This window comes from Xyrauchen texanus, chromosome 3, assembly GCF_025860055.1.
Source record: "Xyrauchen texanus isolate HMW12.3.18 chromosome 3, RBS_HiC_50CHRs, whole genome shotgun sequence".
Lineage (NCBI taxonomy): Eukaryota > Metazoa > Chordata > Actinopteri > Cypriniformes > Catostomidae > Xyrauchen > Xyrauchen texanus.
In genome coordinates this window covers 45029878-45050805 of record NC_068278.1, presented here as the reverse complement: position 1 = coordinate 45050805, position 20928 = coordinate 45029878, and the positions used below count along the sequence as shown (strand labels likewise).

At 36.8% G+C, this 20928-nt stretch overlaps 1 protein-coding gene across 5 annotated transcripts in view; it reads right to left on the bottom strand.

Moving 5' to 3' along the window:
- The window catches only part of gria3a (glutamate receptor, ionotropic, AMPA 3a), an 81808-nt gene extending 61611 nt beyond the window's left edge, over positions 1 to 20197 (bottom strand). For all 5 annotated transcript variants that reach the window (XM_052100566.1, XM_052100582.1, XM_052100573.1 and 2 more), the window contains exons 1-4: positions 19808 to 20197; positions 19392 to 19550; positions 13317 to 13556; positions 1802 to 1989 (exon numbers count right to left, since the gene is read on the bottom strand). In XM_052100566.1, coding sequence (XP_051956526.1) covers positions 1802 to 1989; positions 13317 to 13556; positions 19392 to 19550; positions 19808 to 19895 — 675 coding nt within the window. In that variant the 5' untranslated portion in view covers positions 19896 to 20197. The remainder of the gene's footprint in view (positions 1 to 1801; positions 1990 to 13316; positions 13557 to 19391; positions 19551 to 19807) is intronic.
- Between the last annotated feature and the right edge of the window lie 731 nt (positions 20198 to 20928).

Sequence of the window (20928 nt, the reverse complement as noted above, 5' to 3'; positions counted from 1 at the left end):
GCACTCGCCCCTATATATTTCACAACCTGTTCGTCTCACTCCTGTTGGTTATTGTATTTAGTTTCCCGTGTCTTTGCCCCCAGTAGTCTCGTCTTTTGATTCCCTCTTGAAGTCCTCTTGCTTACCCCCTTAGCTTGCCAGCTCCTCGTTCCCCTAGTACCCCTGACTACTCCCTTTGTAAGTTTACCCGCCTCCCGATCCTGTTTACCCCGGCTTTGACCCTCGCTCCCCTCGACTACTCTCCCGGATTTGCCCCCTTTACTCTCTTTGATTCCCCGGGTTTTGACCCTACGCTACCCTGACCATTCTCCCTCTGGATTTTCCCCACTGTACCTTCGCCTGCTCTTTAAAAATAAAAAGCAGTTTGGATTTACATTGTGACTGTCTCGTCTTGTGTGTGTGTGAGCGGGTTACAACGATACATTATTTCTAGTCTTCAGCAAATCAGCTGAAATGTGTCTGTTACCATGGCAATGATGTCAAGAGCTCTTTGTCATCCTGTCAGTCAGGGCAAATGCCCAAAATAATGCAAAAATGTGTTTTCAACAACGAGCTGAAAGGTTTACTTGAGTCCGACTCAGCCCCTTTTGGACTAAGACTCGATTGTTTAAAGAATCGGACTTGACTCGGTCTCGACTAAGGTGGACTCGATTGTTTAAAGACTCGGACTTGACTCGGCCTCGACTAAGGTGGACTCGATTGTTTAAAGACTCGGACTCGACTAAGGTGGACTCGATTGTTTAAAGACTCGGACTCGACTAAGGTGGACTCGATTGTTTAAAGACTCAGACTTGACTCGGACTCGACTAAGGTGGACTCGAACCCAACACTAGTAGTTTGATTCCCAGGTTTGTTTGGCAGCCATATCACTCTGGAGCTCTAGACTGGTTACCTACTGAATTTAAGCAAGGTTGAGCCTGGTCAGTCCCTGGATGGGAGACCTCCTGGTGAAAACTAAGGTTGCTGCTGGAAGAGGTGTTATTAAGGCCAGTAGGTCTGTGTGGGTCCTAACACCCCAGTATCCACCTTTTTCACAGGCAGCGAAATTACTCATTATGCTTATCACGTTCTTCCAATGTGGATGCAACATACTTCCACTTTGCAACTTATTCCCATTACCAAGCACTATAATATCACTAACAACGGTCAAAAACGGAAGAACAGTCGGTGTTTACTTAATGTAAATCACTTTCTCACTAATGTTTGGACATTAGGATTCGACGACAATCCCGAATAGATTAGAACACAATCACACACACATTTGCATGGTAAAGTTACTGGACTCTAGTGCTTGCTGCATGTGCACTGTATGTGTGTATGTGTGCCATTGCATCATCCAGGTGGATGCTGCACACTGGTGGTGGGTGAGGAGAGTCCTCTGTTCAGTATGTAAAGCACTTTGAGTGTTGTCAGAAAAGTGCTATATAAATGTAACATTAATTAATTCATCCCTGCAGATAGATAGATTTATTTTACAAGTTTTATTGCCTGAGTGTGTGTATTTGTCAAATCTATTAGGGTTTTTAAACCTTTTGTCCAATGAATTTCCATGACTTTTCCAGTCATTTATGATTATGTTAGGAAGATTGTAATCACAAAAGAGCAATTTCTAGCCTATGAAATATTTAAAACTGAACATAACTACAAAAAATACGATTTTGATAAAAAAAAAAAATCCATGACTTTTCTAGGCTTACTTTTAATATTCCCTAATATTTCCATGTTTTCCATGATCCTGTAATACTTCGATTTAATCCCGAAATGTTTGTGTAAGCATGTGTTATGTGAATGTTTAATGTACCTGCTCTAGAATACTGTTAATACGTTCAACCTCACAGTCGATAAGAAAACGTTTCTCCTGCCGTCGGTCCATCTCTTCAATAATCCGTCTATATTCCAGCGGATCCACAATGTTGCCCACTGAACGTGCCGTCACCTGCCAATTATTTATTACTGCAGACTCCATTATGGCCTGCAGAATGGAAAACCCTGAGAGAGAGAAAGACAAAGATTCAAACATGGTCTAAAACAGCTATTTAGAGCCTGTGAGTGTAGTAACAGGGCAGAACTGGGCCAGAATGATGGAGCAAGTGCTGCTTCATTTCTCTCACAGAGGAACTGCTGATGCAGCACAAAAATGTAAAGGATGAAAGGAGGGAAAGCATACAAGGAGATATGTTAAATGTATTTACTGCAACTCTGGACTAATGATGCTAATGCAGAACACATATTTTGCACATATTGTACATATTATATGTGCATATTTTCTTTATATGTATATTTGTGCATTTGTGTGTGCATATTAAACATCCATACATATTAAATCCACTCCGCTATAGATCAGATCCAGTTTAGATATACTGCAGTGAAGATCATATTCTTTATACAAAAAATTGGGTCTCCTGCACAACAGATCAAAATAACTGCAGTGCATATCAGACCCCCTGCAGAGACCCACCCCACCCCAGTTAGTGAGGGTTTGTTCTCTGACATAGATAGCCTCTTTTACTCTTTTTTTATGCCAGAGATTCTCCATTATGACATGACAGTAAGCGACAAATGAATACTCAAATGACGTAGAATTGCAGAATGTCAACCTGAGTCACCATTTACTTTAACTGTATTTACTAAAGGTGAATGGTGACATTTTAGCAATTGTCTTTTGTGAAAAAAGTAATACGAGTTTGGAACAACAGGAGTGCGAGTAAATAATGACAGAACTGTAATTTTTGGGTGCTCTCTCCCTTTAAGCTCTATTAACACGTGTGGCAACAGTGCAACAGTTTCACATTTTAATATTTTTGTCCCACAGATTTCCTTTGTACATTACTGTACACATTTTTCCTTCATTATTACAAACTTAGATTTGATCTAGTTTCTCAATTAACTACCTTTACATTCTTCGCAATGTCCTGGATTCATCGCAAACACTATTCACCAACAGAGAGAGATTTACATTTGTTTAATCATGATTTACCCTTTTCAGAAACAACTAAATCAGCCAAATATGATATAAGAGGCGGTTTCTTTCAGACATAAATTTTAAAAAGCTATAGAACAAATTAACCACATTTAGATACAAAGTATTTTGCACAGGTTTTATGCACTTGTGCCAAAATAAATATAATAAAAGTAATGTCATAAATAGTTTTCATTTATCAATTAACGTCATACAAAGTCCAGTAAATATAAAAAAGCTAAATCAATATTTGTTGTGACCACCTTTGCCTTTAAAACAGCACCAATTGTCCTAGGTCACCTGGACAGTTTTTCTTTGTTGTTGGCTTATATGATGTTCCAAGCTTCTTGGAAAATTCACCACAGTTCTTCTATCTATTTAGGCCGTCTCAATTGATTTAGTCTCTTCATGTAATCCCGGACTGACACCGTCTCTGGCTCTATGGAGGCCCTGCCATCTGTTGCAGAGCTCCCTGTTCTTCTATTGTATTCTATTTGCAAAAGTAATGATTTGGAGTCTAAAATTTATATTTCCTATTGACACACTAAAGCTGAAGATATAAATAACCATCTTAAGACAAATGTTATTGTGAAACATCTTATGTGTCAATGATTTTTGCACAGTACTGTACATGTTATATAGTTTACACTGCAAAAACTTTTAACATAACAAATGTGGTTCATGTGGTAACATCTAAATGAACTGGAGCTAAAATATTAACATCACTGAATCAACCTGAAAGCATTAGTTTATCCCAACAAAACTCATAATAGGGGATAGATCAGGTAAAAAAAGGTAATAATTTCAGGTTAACATTTTTTACAGCATATTAAAACATCTATATATATATATCAGTCCACTGACCCTATGCAGTACCTTTATGGACCCTCGGTTGAAAATGCTGTCTTTACAGAATTCAAAGCAAAAGTTGAAGATAAAGTAATGTTCCCTAGCATCCATTATAACCTTCAGCTCAAGGCCATAAACACAGACAGGACAGAAAATCAGCACTGTTCCAGTCAATCTCTATTTTAGCACCGTGATCGGATTAATTATACAACATACACACACATGCATTCAATCACTATTTTAATTAGCATGCATCCTGGAGTGCTGGGCCACAAGGCTGTTTAGCTGTGACCAATTAATCAAGACTGACAGCTCACAGAGAGGTGAGAATACAACAGACAGACACACATACACACAAACACTTAAACTCTAAAAGTCAAACCAGTTAGCAGTGGGAAGGACATTCTTCCACAGAGTATAATGTTAATATGTGTGAGAAGTGCTGAGACCTGCTGAGCTCCGGTTTATTAAAGATCACTTTATTAACATTAGCTTCTCATTTTTAATTAATCTCATAGATAGATGGTCTAGCTAAACATTAATTTATGAGCACTGCATGGACAAAATCTATGGCACCTTCATTAAATATCTCTTCCTCTTAACGGGTCTGGATATTTCAGCTACACCCAGTACTAACATGTGCATAAAATCAAACTTACAGCCATCCAATCTCCTTGGACAAGCATTTTTAGTTCAGTGGGGCGTCCCAAAGAGCTAAGTGACTTTCAATATGGCGCCTGTCACAGAATGCCATAAGTAAAATGGTTTGGAAGAACCTGACTGACCTGCACAAAGCTCAGACCTGAACCCCACTGCACACATCTGGGATGAAATCAAATGGCATCTGTGAACCAGGCCCATCCCCCAACTTCAGTGCCTGACCTCGCTGATGCTCTTCTGTCTGAATGGGAGCAAATCCCTGCAGCCATGATCCAGCATCTAGTGGAAATCCCTTCCAGAACACTAGAAGCTATTAGAGCAGCAAAAGGAGGACCAACTCTCTATTAATACCCATGGTTTTGAAATGGATACATTCAGGTGTTCAGGTGTCCACATACTTTTGGCGTTGTATGATGCAAGAGACCAGCACCACCAGGCCAACTTCCTTCTGAATGTGGTGGATGATTTCAAGGGTGATAAGAAATGTATACTGTCTGCATTATTTGTATTACATAGAGTGATTTTCTCTGAATATGGGCATTTGAGAACAGGTATCGTTCTGCAGTGCTACCTATCAGGCCCGTAGCCAGCCTAGTGGAAGGGGGGTTCTTCCCCTCATTTTGTATTTAATTATGAGGTTCAAATCATTTTGGTGACTTTTTAAGCACTAATTTGTGCTGGATTAGCTTGTCTGCTGGTATCTTAACGAGCACGCTTTTTGATTCCCTGAAAATATTTACTACAATGTTGTCAAATTACTTACCAGGTTTAACAACCGTACCCTGTTTAACAGTCACTTTGAACATATGTTCGATTTTCTGAGATGCTGCTGCCTGCTTTCTCTTCCCTCTCTCCTGCTCTTTTCTCCCCATACTCATTATCCAGCTGGATTTCGTTGGCCTCACTGATTTAGCGCGGTAAATTTTTACATTCAACATTCGGTTTCGCAGATATAAGGGACCGTCTGAAAACTCCACTCACTATGCTAAAACATAGGAGATATCCACTCATTCATTCAATTCACGTGCAAGTTTTACATGGAAAAAAACCGGTAAAATAAATTTTCACATTCAGAATGTTCTTATAACTTCCCAGAGGGCAGACAGACATACTACAGGTGAGATTATTACAATATAAGTTACAATATAAGTATATAAGTACAGTAATCAATTAGAGGATAAAATTACTTACTACTTAATCACTAAAATTCTAAAAATAAAAATAAATAAAAAAAATACAGCAGAAAATATACATTTGGTGAATTTTTTTGATTTTTTTCTATAAAATAATTGATTACTGTAATTATATAATTGATGATACTGTAAAAATCTATCCTGTAATAAGTCTGTCTATCCTCTGGGAAGTTACTATAACCTATAGAATGAGAAAATATAATTTTGGTGAATTTTAGTGATTTTCTAAAAGGCCTTTCCCCAACAACTGTTCCATGCAGCTCCTTGTCCAGACTGGATAAACCTCAACCTCACACTCTTTGCTGGACTGCCAGTATCTACAATACTTCTCTTTAAACCCATCCAAGATGCTCCTGCTTAACTTGTCTTCAACATCCAGAATTTCTTGCATGTTACATGTCTGCTCATATCTATTAGCAAAACAACCTGGAGCTGAACACGCTCAAAACGGTGGAGATTATTGTAGACTTTAGGAGGAACACCCCAACACTGTCCCCCTCACCATTCTATACAGCACTGTGGCAGCAGTGGAGACATTCAGGTTCCTAAGCACTACCATCTCACAGGACCTGAAGTGGGAGACACACATTGACTCAATTGTGAAAATGGCCCAGCAGAGTTTGTACTTCCTTTGCCAGCTGAGGAAGTTCAACCTGCCACAGGCACTGCTGATACAGTTCTACTCAGCAGTCATTGAGTCTGTCCTCTGCACTTCAATAACTGTCTGGTTTGGTGCAGCTACGAAATCAGACATCAGAAGACTACAGAGGACAGTTCGGACTGCTGAGAGGATTATTGGTGGCCCCCTGCCCCCCCCCTTCAAGAACTATACACTTCCAGAGTGAGAAAAAAGGCTGGTAAAATCACTCTGGACCCCACTCACCCTCCCCACTACATTTTTGAACTGTTGCCTTCTGGCCGACACTTCAGAGCTCCAAGCACCAGAACCGTCAGGCACAGGAACAGTTATTTCCCTCAGGCCATCCATCTCATGAACAGTTAAATTGCCCCATTGAGCAATAATTATGTACAATACACAGTTAAGTCTATTTATATTACCCAACATATCCAATTCTGCCATTACATACATTGCACTGTACATAAAATACTGTATTTTTGTTCTTTATATAACAGTTTTGTAATAGATTTGTATGTGGGTATGTATGAAGGTGAGTGTATGTACGTATATGTGTAATTATTTATTGTATTATTATTATTTTTTATTTATTTATATTATTACCTATGTAATGCTGCTGTTTTTGTATTGTTTGTGTTGTTGTACACTGGAAGCTCCTGTCACCAAGACAAATTCCTTGTATGTGTAAGCATACTTGGCAATAAAGCTTCTGATTATTCTGATTCTGATTATTTGCCTCTGTCATCTAAAAATTAATTGAAGATACTGTTCCTGTATTGCTGTCAATGGTCCAGCCCACCACCATAATCAACCATCACCATGGTCAGCCAATTCCGGTTGACTAGTCCCCTCATCTCTCTCTAGATGAAGGGATCCTGGCAGTCCAGGTCCAGAAATCTTTGCTTCTCTTTGGTATGGAAGTCCCAATAGCCCCTTTCCCACATATAGTCTCGGTACTTTCCCCTTTCTTGATTTCTAGAAACTTTCATGATAAGAACTCTTAAGATGAATTGTGAACTTTTCCCACTTGCATTCGAACACACAAAAGTAAACCCCATAGTGATGTCATCTATAGTCGACCATTTTTCTTCTGAGGATGTTTGCACGCATGATTTAATAGCAGCAACAACAACAAAATCAACAACACTGATAGGAGGACGCCAGGATTGGAGCTACACTTTTGTTAGGGCTGTTTTACAAAGTGTCTTCAGGTTACAGTCTTTATCCTGGGTGCGTAAGCCAAATTGTGCTGCATCCCTGAAGATGCAGTGAGAGTAGAGATGAGATAATTTTAACCACACGGCACAAGCTGAACTCACTGGAAAACATGTTGAAAATTCACTATAAACCTATTTATCAACACAATCTTTTACAATGCTTTTATGACTCAACATGAAATACCGTACTGAACTACTCACTTGATAGCTTAAAAAAAGATGTCTTAATGCAATTTAGCACTATATTCTTGAATATTTTCTCTAGCACCGAACACACTTTATTACTACCCTTTCGCGCTCCGCACGCATTGCCTCTGCACCGGCCCACGATATGAGATGCCGCATAGTAGAGATGCAGATGTGGTTATTTTAACGACAGTAAACCATAGCAGAGAAATACAGTGAGCAGCAATATAGATGGATACAGGCACCTGAAGCAGAAACAATTTTCATGTGTCTGATATGACTCTGACAGTTCAGCTAAGCAAAGATTTGTGACAGGACAATTTATCGTGGTTCCAGAGCACCTATAGACTAGAATATATATGTGTGTGTGTGTGTGTGTGTGTGTGTGTGTGTGTGTGTGTGTGTGTGTGTGTGTGTGTGTGTGTGTGTGTGTCTAAAATTCAATTTATTAATCAACATGTTGAGATTTTTGTTCACATTTTGTGAAAATTAAAGAGAGATAATATCATCTCTGGCATGGATGGCAAGACAACCAAAACCTTGAAATTACGAGTTCTCTGCTTATGAGGAAACAAATTTCCATTATTTGATAGTCAGTCCCTTTATACTTAATGATAGCAAACAGTATTTTTAAACTGCACTATTTAGATGTACACTGTTTGTTTTTGGTAGACTTGCATTTTAAGGAAAATATAAAAATTATCCCTGAACCCCATGCATTATCTTTCCTATGTATATAAACTGTGGAAGACCCCATAGTCCACTACTTTTTTTAATTCTTGCCCAGTTCTTACGAGACTATTGATTTCAAATGTTATTTTTACTGAAAATGTATATCAGCCCAAAATATTGGTTATCGGTCTCCTTGATTACTAATAATCGGTATCGGTCCTGAAAAAAAAAAACATATCAGTCGACCCCTAGTATATACCATTACATACCATATTTTGTCTATATCTTGGTTATCTTATGCACAGTCAACAGAAACATTCAAATGCAATACCAGTCATGACTAATACTCACTGAACTTTGAACTCTAACATAACAGCATTTGAACTCATCAGCAGTTGCGACAACTAGCAAACTTCAGGAAACGTTGTTGTGGTGGAGGTTTCTTTAAAATCAAAGTGACTTTTAACTTTAAATACACAGATATTGCGACATTCAATCCATTAACGAAGATTCCTGAAGAAAACAAAATATTGTCTGTCTTGTTAAAACTCTCATAACAAAACTGTTCCTCCAAGCTCTAATTTCAGAGTAAACAAACTTGGAAGAGTCTTTGATTGTTGGCTATATGCCCATCAGGTGTTCTGGAACCCACACAGTGGAAAACTGTTCTTCATTATATCAGTGTTTTACTGTGCTATGTTACATTTCTTGAGCAGAATTTGCAAACCAAATGTGGTTCAACAACTCGTGAGTGTTGAATGTCTTTATAATGTATTAAATACATATTAATGGCACAATGAGCCATTTTAAATTCATTTCTGCATTTACGTGTACAGTTGCATGGAAAGGTATGTTATATTATATGTTATTGACAATCTGTCTAACAGTGGACTGATAAACATCAACGCTTTATCCTCCTGAGACCAGAGCGTGACTGCTGTGTGCATTTTCCATTCCACTTTTTCATTAGTAGCTCCTAAGAAACATGCAAAAAAAACTTATTTTCAAACTTATATTTTTCCTAAGGGGGAAGATTTTTTCATAACATTTTTATTATGTTTTTTATCCGGCGTAAAACCTGTTCCAAGTCAAATATGCAGATCACAGATGGTCCACTGTGCTGACCCCTAATGGGAGCAGTCGAAAGAAGAAGAAGAAGTAGTTTATTATGTTTTTTTCAGGAGTGTTGGTTATTCATATTTTTACATTAAAGACATTACATCAGAAGTTAGCATAAATAATTCTGATTCAAAGTAATGGCCAAATCACTGCCAACCATGTTAAAATTAAATTTTGCATGAAAAATTCTGAATCTATGTATTGATTATCATTTTTCCATGTCTGCCAAACATGTTGAGTGGTCCAAACATCATCTTGCAGCCTGAAAATGAACTTTTGACCGGATGTTAGGAGTGAATGCACTTGGCTGCAAAGGAATGTTCCTGTATAGGATGCTCCCTTGTTCCCTAATTTGGGAATTACTTAACCTCCTGTGTGCTTTCTATCAGCAATGGTCTCAGAAATGCACCTTATTTTCATCCCAACTCCATTTACAGCCCCTGAAAGCAACATTTTCAAGCTTCTGAAAGCATCCATTTATCATTGTGTTTAACAGCCTGACATTTCACGATACATCAATGACATTTTTAAAATGGCATATCATATGAAAACTACAGACTCTACTCTATTGAGTCAAACAAGTTTTAATGTAATGTAATGTGGGTTTGGTAACACTTTATAATAACTACATGGTGTAAAGTATTTGTAATGCATTTGGTTGTAGTAATTGATAATTTGTAAATGTTTGTTCCTACATTATTAATACATTAATAAGGTAGATATAAATTGTATAGTATTTGTTTTTTATTCACTTTAGCACATGATTTATTATTACATAAATATGCAGTTTGATAATTTTTTATATCCTTAGTAAACAGCTTATTAATCATACTTAACTGATGTATTTTATTTGATGCAATCCAGTGGTAAAGAAGTGTTTATAAGAACATTAAGAAAGCATAAATTTACAGTTAATAAAGATATAAAATATGTGGTTAATTGTATACAGCTTAATTATCTGCTTAATTAATGTGTTTATTAATGTTTTAGGAACACTTAATATTAAATCAATTAATGCTTAATAAAGGTCATAATAAAGCACTTACTAATGGCTAGCTGAGCAGTTTGCCTGACCTAATCTAAAGTGAGAACTATATATGCCTAATTAAATATTTATTAACATGGTTCAACAGCAAGTATGGCCAGCTGGCCTGGTGTGAGAGTTTTGCCCTTTCGGGACAGTACTGTGCTGTCACAAAATCTTCCGTTGATCTTGTAAATGTGTTGTACATGTGTCCTAGTCTGATTATTAAAACACAGCAGCCTGCAATTTCATTTAAGAAATATCCAGTTCTCTTGTGTTGCACGCTCCAAAGTGATGTGACTGGCAATGACCCACTATAAACCACATTATGACTTCTGTAATCTGTGTATTAGATTACAGAAAGCGAAACACTCATTTAATGTGAAGCAGGCAGCATATTCCAGACTACTTATTTAATGAAATTGCAACCTCTTATGATGTAACAATCAAACGACTTCCAGAAGTGTGAAACCTCCGTCAAACAAACACAGAAACTGACACAGTGATCCATCAAAATAAAAGTTAGGTTTAAATGGATGCATGAAACTGAAGAAATTATGACAAAAAAAAATATATTACTACTGCATACTAAAAATGTAATATTAATTTTAATAATAATTATTATTATTTTATAACTATTATATCAGGAATAATTATATTTAAGCAAATTTCACAAGCAAGTTTGCTGTTGTACTGAATGTACTATAGGTTTTTAATTTATACAGTGATTCTCTGTTGTGCTCATGTTATTTTGACAATTGTTATAGATTCAGATGTGAAGATGCTATTGAAGCACTTTATATAATAAAATAATTTAATTTAATGAACTCTTTATATATTCATTTAATTATTCAAAAGAATTTGGGAAAACAAAGTAGAATTAGGAAAAAAATTGAAACATTTCATTGAAACTTATATATTTTTCAATGAGAGACAAATGTGTTTTCCTGAACGCCTCCCGTCCTGAAACCTGAAAGCTGAATTCATTGTTGATCAGCATTCAAATCTGAATTCATTGTTGATCAGCATTCAAATCTGAATTCATTGTTGATCAGCATTCAATTCTTAGGACGTTGATGTCATCCTTCAGACATTTGTACATTAAATTCTGTGCGTCACTACAAAGATTGGTACCTGAGAGACAAATCCACCCTTGCAATCTCTGGAAATGTATTACATAACATGCCCTATTCAGTAACCACAAACTACATGTAGTTCCTACGGCGTGACAACAACGCCTGTACACTTCAGCATCATATTAAGGAAACTTTAACTAATGAAATTGAATAGGTACTGAATTGGCAAAATATAAAGTCAATAATATAACATTACATGCTCTTTCCTATTTTATTTTATTTTTTATTTTTTGCACTGTCATGTGACCGTGGTGATGTGCTGCCTGTTTCCAGAGCACGCACACAGAGACTGTGGTGGGATTTTTGACTTTCCTTCTGGAATTGGATTACCTTTAATTAAATATTTATAGTAGGTCCACTGGTGAAACTGAACTAAACAGTAATTTTAATTGGCAATTATGAGAACAAGTCTGCTCATAAAGCTTAATAGGATGGAACAAGCTAAAGTGGCGTTTGAGAAATTAGAGGATCTCTTATAATAAACTGTGGATTTTCCTCTCTATTATTACAGTCCTTTTGTGTTGTGCCTGTTTTTGTTTTGTTTGTTTTTTAAGCTTTAGTCTATGTTTTGAGCCTTTGTGATTGAGATGCTGTGGATATGGTTACTTTCAGAGAAATGGATCATTAATAAATGTTTAATTAGGCATATAAAGTTCTAACTTTAGATTAGGTCATGCAAAATGCTTAGTTATCAATTAGTCAGTGCTTTATTACGACCTATATATTAAAGAATAATTGCTTTAATAATATTACAAAAACAGTAACAAATGTATTAATTACGTTTAAATGTAAATACAATTAATTACATATAGAAGTTCTTTATTTACTATTAATTCATGCCTTGTTCATGTTAAAAAAAAACATTATCAAACTGCCTAAAAATGAACTTATTAAATTATAATATTGTTCTATAGTGAATAATGTTAAACAAATAACAAACTAACTATATGCAGCTTATTAATGTAGGAACAACATTTTTTATAAATGATCAATTGACTATAAATTAATACTTTACAAATTTTATACCATGTAATTATTATAAAGTGTTACCAAGGGTTCTTACCAGAAGTAGTTTTGTTGCCGTTTCTCCCAAAGGCAAACTCAGCTGAGATCGGCGCTATGTTGTTTTGTCATATGACTCATTGCTTCAAAAGTTTAACCCTTTAATGACAACCTAGATTCTCCTGAACTAAGATCAGTAGGGTTAAATAAAATTATGTATAGCCTATACTGAAGCCAAAACGTAATGTCCATGCATCTGTACGCGGTGTCTCAGCAACAATTCTCAATCTAAGGTGTTCTGAAATATCTTTTGTTTGAGGCACTGTTCACATTAGGCATTGTTTCTAGTGAATAGCTTATTGGTGAGTGTTTTCTATAGGGCAGGAAAGCTCTGAACAACACCTCCAATCTTGTCTTGTTGCGTAGAGATTCACATACTTTTTCCACTCTGCACTGTGAATGTTTACACAGTGTGTTAAATAACGATATAAAAATATCTGTGTGTTATTTGCTTAAGCAGACTGTGTTTGTCTATTGCTGGGACTTATGCAGAATATTCCTGCACCTGTATATTGTCTTACAGAGTATCTGTGTAAAAGTATTTGTGATTGTGAGTGGGTATGCATGTATGTGTAGATGTATATGTATGAGTGTAAACTCACCTCTATCAGTGTCATACAGGTAGACAAATTTCTCCCATTTGTAATGGGCTAGCAAGCTGAGCAGCACCCCTCGGAGGCTCGGCCTCATCTGCAACACAAACTGCACATCTGTGTCCGTGGGAAAAGATGGAGTGATGAAGGATGTGTGTAGAGCTCCGCAGAACGATGTTATCGTGTTTATTGACCTCCTGTCGTAAAATCCAAATATTGCATATACGCCCCTTGAGAACTGAGAACAGACTGCCAGACAGAGAGAGACAAAACAAGAGAAAATTAATGTTAAGATACACAAACATCAGATGAGAGATGAAATCCGGCAGACACACTTAAGACCAAAACTAATTACAAAAAAACATTGTTTGTTTATAGTTGGTGATTTACACATGTTTTTCTATGTTAAAATACATTATCCTATCTAGAGTAGTGTGTTAGCCATTCATATGTTTGAATTTAGGGACTACCTGTTGTACAACCATTGGCAGGTGGGTGGAGTGTTCGAGAAACCAATCTGCAAGTCCATTTGGTGCCTCTAGTGTCTCCGAAATTTTTAGATAATCAATGCATGATGCAAACTGAGAAATGTATGCAAAAATATGCAAACGGTATTCGTTGTCACTCATACAGCCATATAGCATGTTTATGTGCAATTGTGTGTGTGACCAGAAACAATCTCAGCCACAGTTGGCTGTCAGACCTCTGTAGTTGTTATGATGAAATCTCTACTCATTGTGTTCATAGATCCAACTCTTCCTGAGAGATATAATCAAATCCATCATCACGCTCACATAATTCTCACACTCACACCCAGCGTGTGTGTTTGTGTATATGTGTGACTGTTTGTCTATATGTATGAGTATCTTTAAATCCACCTGTTTAGAAATGATGTGTTAAAAAATATGAAAGACTGGATGATGATCATTAGAGTATAACAAATGTATAAAAGTACAAAAGGTTTAAGTTTGTGTGATAAAATATTTTGTGTATATTACAAAATTATATATTTAGTAAAAAAAAACATTTTATTAATTTGTAAAGATTGTGTACTGAAGGAATTGATGTATAGACATCTTGTTTTGTTTTTTGTGAATTGCTGGAATTTAAAAATAAGATTGTAAGGCTGTATAGTTTAAGGGGAAAAGGGGAAATAAGAATTAACTTCAGCCTTTCCTTTTCAGCATGATTTGATGAGAATGTATTGATGTGTGTGAAATGGAGTAGTCTGTGTGCCAAATAAATAAAAATAATCTGAACAGACAGTAGCCTGTTAGCAGAAATAAAGCAATTATGACATCATGCTTGATGGCACACACGACATTGAATGTATTGCAATCCAAATCAAATATCTTTTTAATAATTTACTATTAAATAACCCACAATCAGTTGTCATCTAAATTAGTTGAAAATAAATTGTAAATGTTTCTAATTCTGGCAACTATGTCATTAGACTGACAGCAGACAACTTGAGTTGACTGAATTTTCTTCAGCTACACTAAAAATGTTTGGTCAGGCAACCATATGTACTATGAAGCCAGAATAATATCAAAAAGAGTATATTCACAAAATATGATTCACAACTCAAAACATAATTAACACTATAATAACTGGTTTTATTCAAGTCAAAATATGTTAAAGCAATGAAAGTCAGAACAGGTAGAAATAGCACCTAATAGTACATGGCAGGGTCAGACTGGTGGTTAGTAGATTCTATAGTAAAAATGAACAAAAGGACCAAATGTTCCAGAATGTGTTCAGCAGAAATACAGAACAAAAAAGCAAGTAGAAAGAATAAGGTGACGTGTTGACATGAGGGAGAAAAATGCAAAAAATACAAGCAAATGTCAAATTACTCAAAGAACCCAGGGGTTAGAAATCATCGCACACACACAGATGCACACACACACACACACACACACACACACACACACACACACACACACACAGCATACCCTGAAAAACACAAATGCTCAAACAGCAAAGCAAACACACTCACACAGCTGAGAGCAGAACACCTCCATAAACCTTGTAAGAGACAGTTCAGACCTACACACCTTACATGTAGTAGACAAATTTAAAGACACAAATCTTTGCACAGAATGTTGCATGACCAGTGAGGCAAAACATAGTCTAATAAAGTTTAATACAGCATATAGTGTCACTTTTGCAAAGAGAACACCACTATAATTATATATATAAAGTTCTACAGGCTTATAAAAAAAGCTATTACCTATAATGACCTGAATAACATGGCATATCCCTTTAAGGATCTTAATAACATGGTGTTTTTCTTCAACTTCTGAAGCAACTTCATGTCCCAAGGGACACATTTTTTCATTCTGTTAGAATATTACACGAAACCATTTATCAGGCCTTCATCGTTTATTTTTGGTACTTTTCATGTGCATTTTATGTTTAGATTTTATAATTTTAGCCTTGTACCAGAGCCAGACTTTCAATATTAAAGTATGAAAATCCATTATAAAAATAAACAAATAAGATTTTTATGAAATGTAAAATAAACAAACAATATTTCAATATTTATTGTGCCAAGATTATTTATATAACTTTTTCAAAATTATGACCCACAGTCCCATAGTTCTAGCGCCATTTCCCCCCCAAAAAAGTGCCCTGGTCTGCTTCCATACCTTGGCCCCATGGCTCAATTGGTAAATTCCCATTGGCCCCAGATCTTCTGAGATGAGGCTCTTAGTTTGAAATGTATATCTTCTGTTTGTGTTTGTCTTCCTGCTCATTGCCCTAATTGTATCCCAGGTGTTCCTCGTCCTCTTGTTAACCCATGTGTATATATATATACCCTCTTGAAGGTGAAACATTTGAATCCCTCTATGCTCTTGAAATTTAAATCATTTAATAATCCTCACTAATTCTTATTATATTAATTAATTAATGTTCTGTTCCTCTTTTCCTAAAAGGTACAAGTAATATGTATGTAATCTGAGGGGTAACTGAGGGTCTGGCCCATGTTAGGAGTGCAGTAACAGTGTTTAATCAGTTAGCCCGGCTTCTGCAGGATGTGCAATTTATGTTGTTAATTTTTATTACATAATTAATCATATACCCTATATAACCATTTGATTATATTGAGGATTGATTCATCACAAGTAGTAATGTAAGAGAGAGACATCAAAGTTATGATTTTTTGTTATTATCTTTGTTTTATGGTTTGTAAAAGTAACCATGACTAGACAACACATCTACCACATGTCATCAATGAATTCAAACATGAATTTACTTCAACTAGATGCAGCAACAGTGTGCTCTCTTGTGCCCTTTTGTCTTAATGTTCCACAGATTGTGAGATCTGGTATTCCAGCAAGGATGGGGAGAAGGCCTCTATTCCTCAGAAGGAGATAACACCTACACATTGCATTTCTAAATAACTAATGTCTCTGAATTATTTACGGTTATTGTGCCCTCTTAAATGTGACTTTGCCATAACAACTTCCAAGGATTTTAATTGCTCTCCTTGGTACCTCTTTGATGTAAAGAATTAAGGAGTAGCCCTATCTGATAGGTAAATTTGATATCTGACAAAAAGTTGTTTCAACCAAGGATGGGACCTCGATTCATGTTGTGGCTAACAATTATTGTTTGCACAAAGATGGAAACAGTCCATATTTCTAATATGTTAAAATGTTTGAAGTAGTTGGCCTACCAGAATGCTAGAAATTGTGGTATGATGACACCCTTAATGTAATTTGCATATGACTATAATTGTTTTGGAAAGTTTGTAAAACTACACTTCAACTTCCTGTCTTTCTAACTGTTGTAGCTTATCGACTTGTGATGACTATTGAACCTACAGAGAACAATCAGTAAATTCTCTCTCGTTTGATTATCGCAAAACCTGACTCTCCTGTCCTGTTTTCTTTCTATTTGATATGTGTGGGTGAGAAACAGATCAATGTGTAAGTCCATTTTTTATATAAATCTCCATGTTTACTTTCATATTCTGAAAGTAAAATGAAAGTGAAGATTTATAGTAAAAAATTATTTAACTATTGATCTGTATCTCACCCAAAGGAATTGCATCGCTTCAGAAAACATATTAAACCACTAAAAGACTCATTTTCATGAGGCCTTTGTGATTTTTGGAGCTTGAAAGGTCTGACCATCATTCACTTGCATTGAATGGACCTACACAGCTGAGATATTCATCTAAAAAAAACAATTATGTGTTCAGCAGAAGAAAGAAAGTTATACACATCTGGGATGGCATGAGGGTGAGTAAATAATGGGAGAATTTTCATTTTTGGGAGAACTATCCCTTTAAGTGAAGTGAGGATTACCCTGTTATATGTTATTTGAGCTTTTAGAGCATCTTCACATAGTTTATTCATTAAACTTTAAAATCACCTGTTTGTGACTTGGAGTGTCTCCAATTTGAAAGTAATTTTATTTAGATTTTTTAAAGCAAGCTGATTTTTGTCTGAGGTGCCAAACAAATGCCTGGAGCAGTGTGTGCCTTTGTGTGTGTGTGTGTGTGTGTGTGTGTGTGTGTGTGTGTGTGTGTGTGTGTGTGTGTGTGTGTGCAGTTGTGTTAATGCAGTGAAGAAAGATCAATGACTGCAGCAATGACACCATGATAAGCCAGGAAACCAACAATTACAGCTACGTGTGTCTCTCATACACACGCTCAGATGAGCAGCCAGGCCAGTAAGAGACACAAAGTGGTGATGACAGCAGCTGTAAACAGGCATTTTATAATGATGGTAAAGCTCTCTCCCTCTAAAGTACACACACAAACACACAATGAGCAGGGCACTAGACCCTTGCACTGGTTTGGGCATGTGTGCAAATGTCAGCCTGCACTCATCATCTCTCTCGCATTCTTTTACCCTTTCTCTCTCTCTCTCTCTCTCTGTCTCTTTATCTATTATAAAGACCTGAGGCTTCTGCCACAGAAGAGTTTTTCACTTTTTCATTTCTCCATCCTTTTTCTCTACCAACTTCTTGCACTATATGCCTTCTATCCACTCTCTATTCTGTTTTTCTTCACCCTCTCTTCTTCTTCTTGATATATTCAACTATATTACAGGAACTATCAAATTCATGGTAGTTTGTGATAATTCAACAAAATTTTTAAAAGTGAGGAAGATCAATATGCTCAAAATGTAATTCAGTGAGTGCTGTTCATGAGTACTCTTTAGATGTGCAGACCTTTTGCTTTTTTAAACAGTCAACCCCAACATGTAGTCATGTACAGTACAATCTAACAGCCATGTTCAAACTAATTCTTAAAGAAATTGTTCACCCAAAAATAAACATTCTCTCATCATGAACTCACCTTCATGCTATACCAGATGTGAATGACTTTCTTTCTCCTTATGAACACAATAAAGGTTTTTAGAAGAATAGCTCTGTGGGGCCATACAATACAAGTGAATGGGAACCAGAATTTTGATGCTCCATAAATCACATAAAGGCAGCATAAAAGTAATCCGTAAGAATCCAGTGGTTAAATCTATGCCTTCAGAAGCGATATCATAGGTGTTGGTGAGAAACAGATAAATATTTAAGTATTTATTTAATATAGATTCTCCTCCTGATGGTATGCACTAATGCGAACTGCCAAAAACAAAAGAAGAAGAACGTGAAAGTGAAAGTGAAAGTGGGGATTGATCATTAAAAAGGATCTGTTTCAACATCATAAATCATATCGCTTCTGAAGATATGGAATTAACCATTGGAGTCTTATGGAAAAAGTCGTATACATCTAGGATGGCATTAGGGTGAATAAATGATGAGATAATTTTCATTTTTGGGTGAATTATTCTTTTAAAGCCCAAATGAGATTAATAGAAAGGACAGAGGAGAAAAAGTGAGCTCTGAGAGCTTCTATTTTCTGCATGCACTCACATTTCTAAAGAAGAACAGGATTATACATATTATTGAATCATAAAAATTTTGCAGAAAAACTGTTGGCCCTAATGTTGCTGCTTGACCCATAAAGAGCATTATAACGCTTTATAAACATGTTATAATGCATTTATAAAAACAAAAACATGTGCACTTTGTCTCACAGAATTGTATGACGAGAAAAGGGCAAATACTCACAAGCGTGCGTAACAGAGAAGCTATTGGATGACTCCAGGTTGTCCACGTTATAATTCAGATGAAAGGGTTTCTCCGTGATGTTTTGATTGGTGTTATAAAGCTGCACGGCAAAGCGGAACGCACTGTGCTCTTGGACCGTGGAGCGCATAAAGAGACCACCTGAAAGCGAGATCCGATGAGTTACTAATATTTATTAACATAACTTTAGACTTGTTTGAGAGAATGATGTACCATTCGTGTAATTAAACTAATTTCCACTGTTAACCACTCCGTTTGACACTTCAACTGTAAACTTATCATAGCGATTCACTCTGTGGATGATGCAGCAGGTAGATTTAGGCGGATGAGAGCATCCCAGTGCGTGTGCGTGGCAGATTAATTTGATAATGTACTCAATAAATGATAAAATCACTCACCGATATTGATCTGGTTTGGAAAGCCCGCCTGGGTTTGCAACATCAGCCAGAGCAGTAGCAAGACGCAAGCGTGCGCCTTACGACGCATTTTTACTCCGACCTCTAAAATTCTTCAGCTCGCGCGAAACATCCAGACCCGGGCGCGAGGGCGACAACAAAATTCGCCAGATGTGAACCGACTCACTCACGCGATGCTGTAGAGGTGCATTCTAGCTGCAGGATGAAAGCAAGGCGCTATACTTTGCCGAGCTTCTCAATTCAGGACAGCGGAGCGGATCAACCTATCGGACCGCGAGAGACCGGGGATAAAACTTGATGTGACGTGAAATTATAACAGCACCCGCGTGCGCGCAAACGCACGCGCGCAACCCGTCACTGCGGACTCGTGTGTGCGTGACATGCGCAGCTGCGGGGTTTTGTCCGCATACAGCTCAGAAAAAGCGGCAAGCGAACAACCCGCGCGTGGGAACAATCCACTTCTCGTCCAACAGCTGTTTTCTCGGCGTGCGCTGTAACAATATTGAAGACTGTCGTTTTCAGACCCCAATATGCAGCTACAGTTGGTCCCTTGGACATTCGCGCGCTCACACGCAAACGTTTTCGCACGAGTGTTTATGCATCTCCAAAACAACAGAAAAATAAAAGATTCACGTGCAGCTGCCCTCAGGGCGAGAGCCACGCATCACTACCCCCATCGCGCTTGTACACACGGTGTAAAGATATTCATTTCTGGGTGACTCCTAACTCTGATAGTCCGTGATGTGAATTGCAGAGTATTCATTCCTTACAGAATTTTTATATTTAATAGAGAAGGGAGGTGATCTCTGCCAGCTGCGAACTTGAGGTCTTAACCAAACACACTGCAATGCGTGTTTGCAAACAATCCAAGATTTGCAAAGATTTATTTATTCAGCCTATTTATAGTACGAGTTTCTCTTTTGATTTTATCCTCTTCACATACAACAAATCATTTGTGGGGGTTTGTGTACTGATCTTGATCATTTGCTGCCTGTGTGTGTGTGTGTGCTGACAAAAGATCAGCAAGTCTGTCTCTGTTGCACATAACACATGCACTCCTTTATGGCTATGATTTAATTGACTTACATAATGAAAAGAACCCA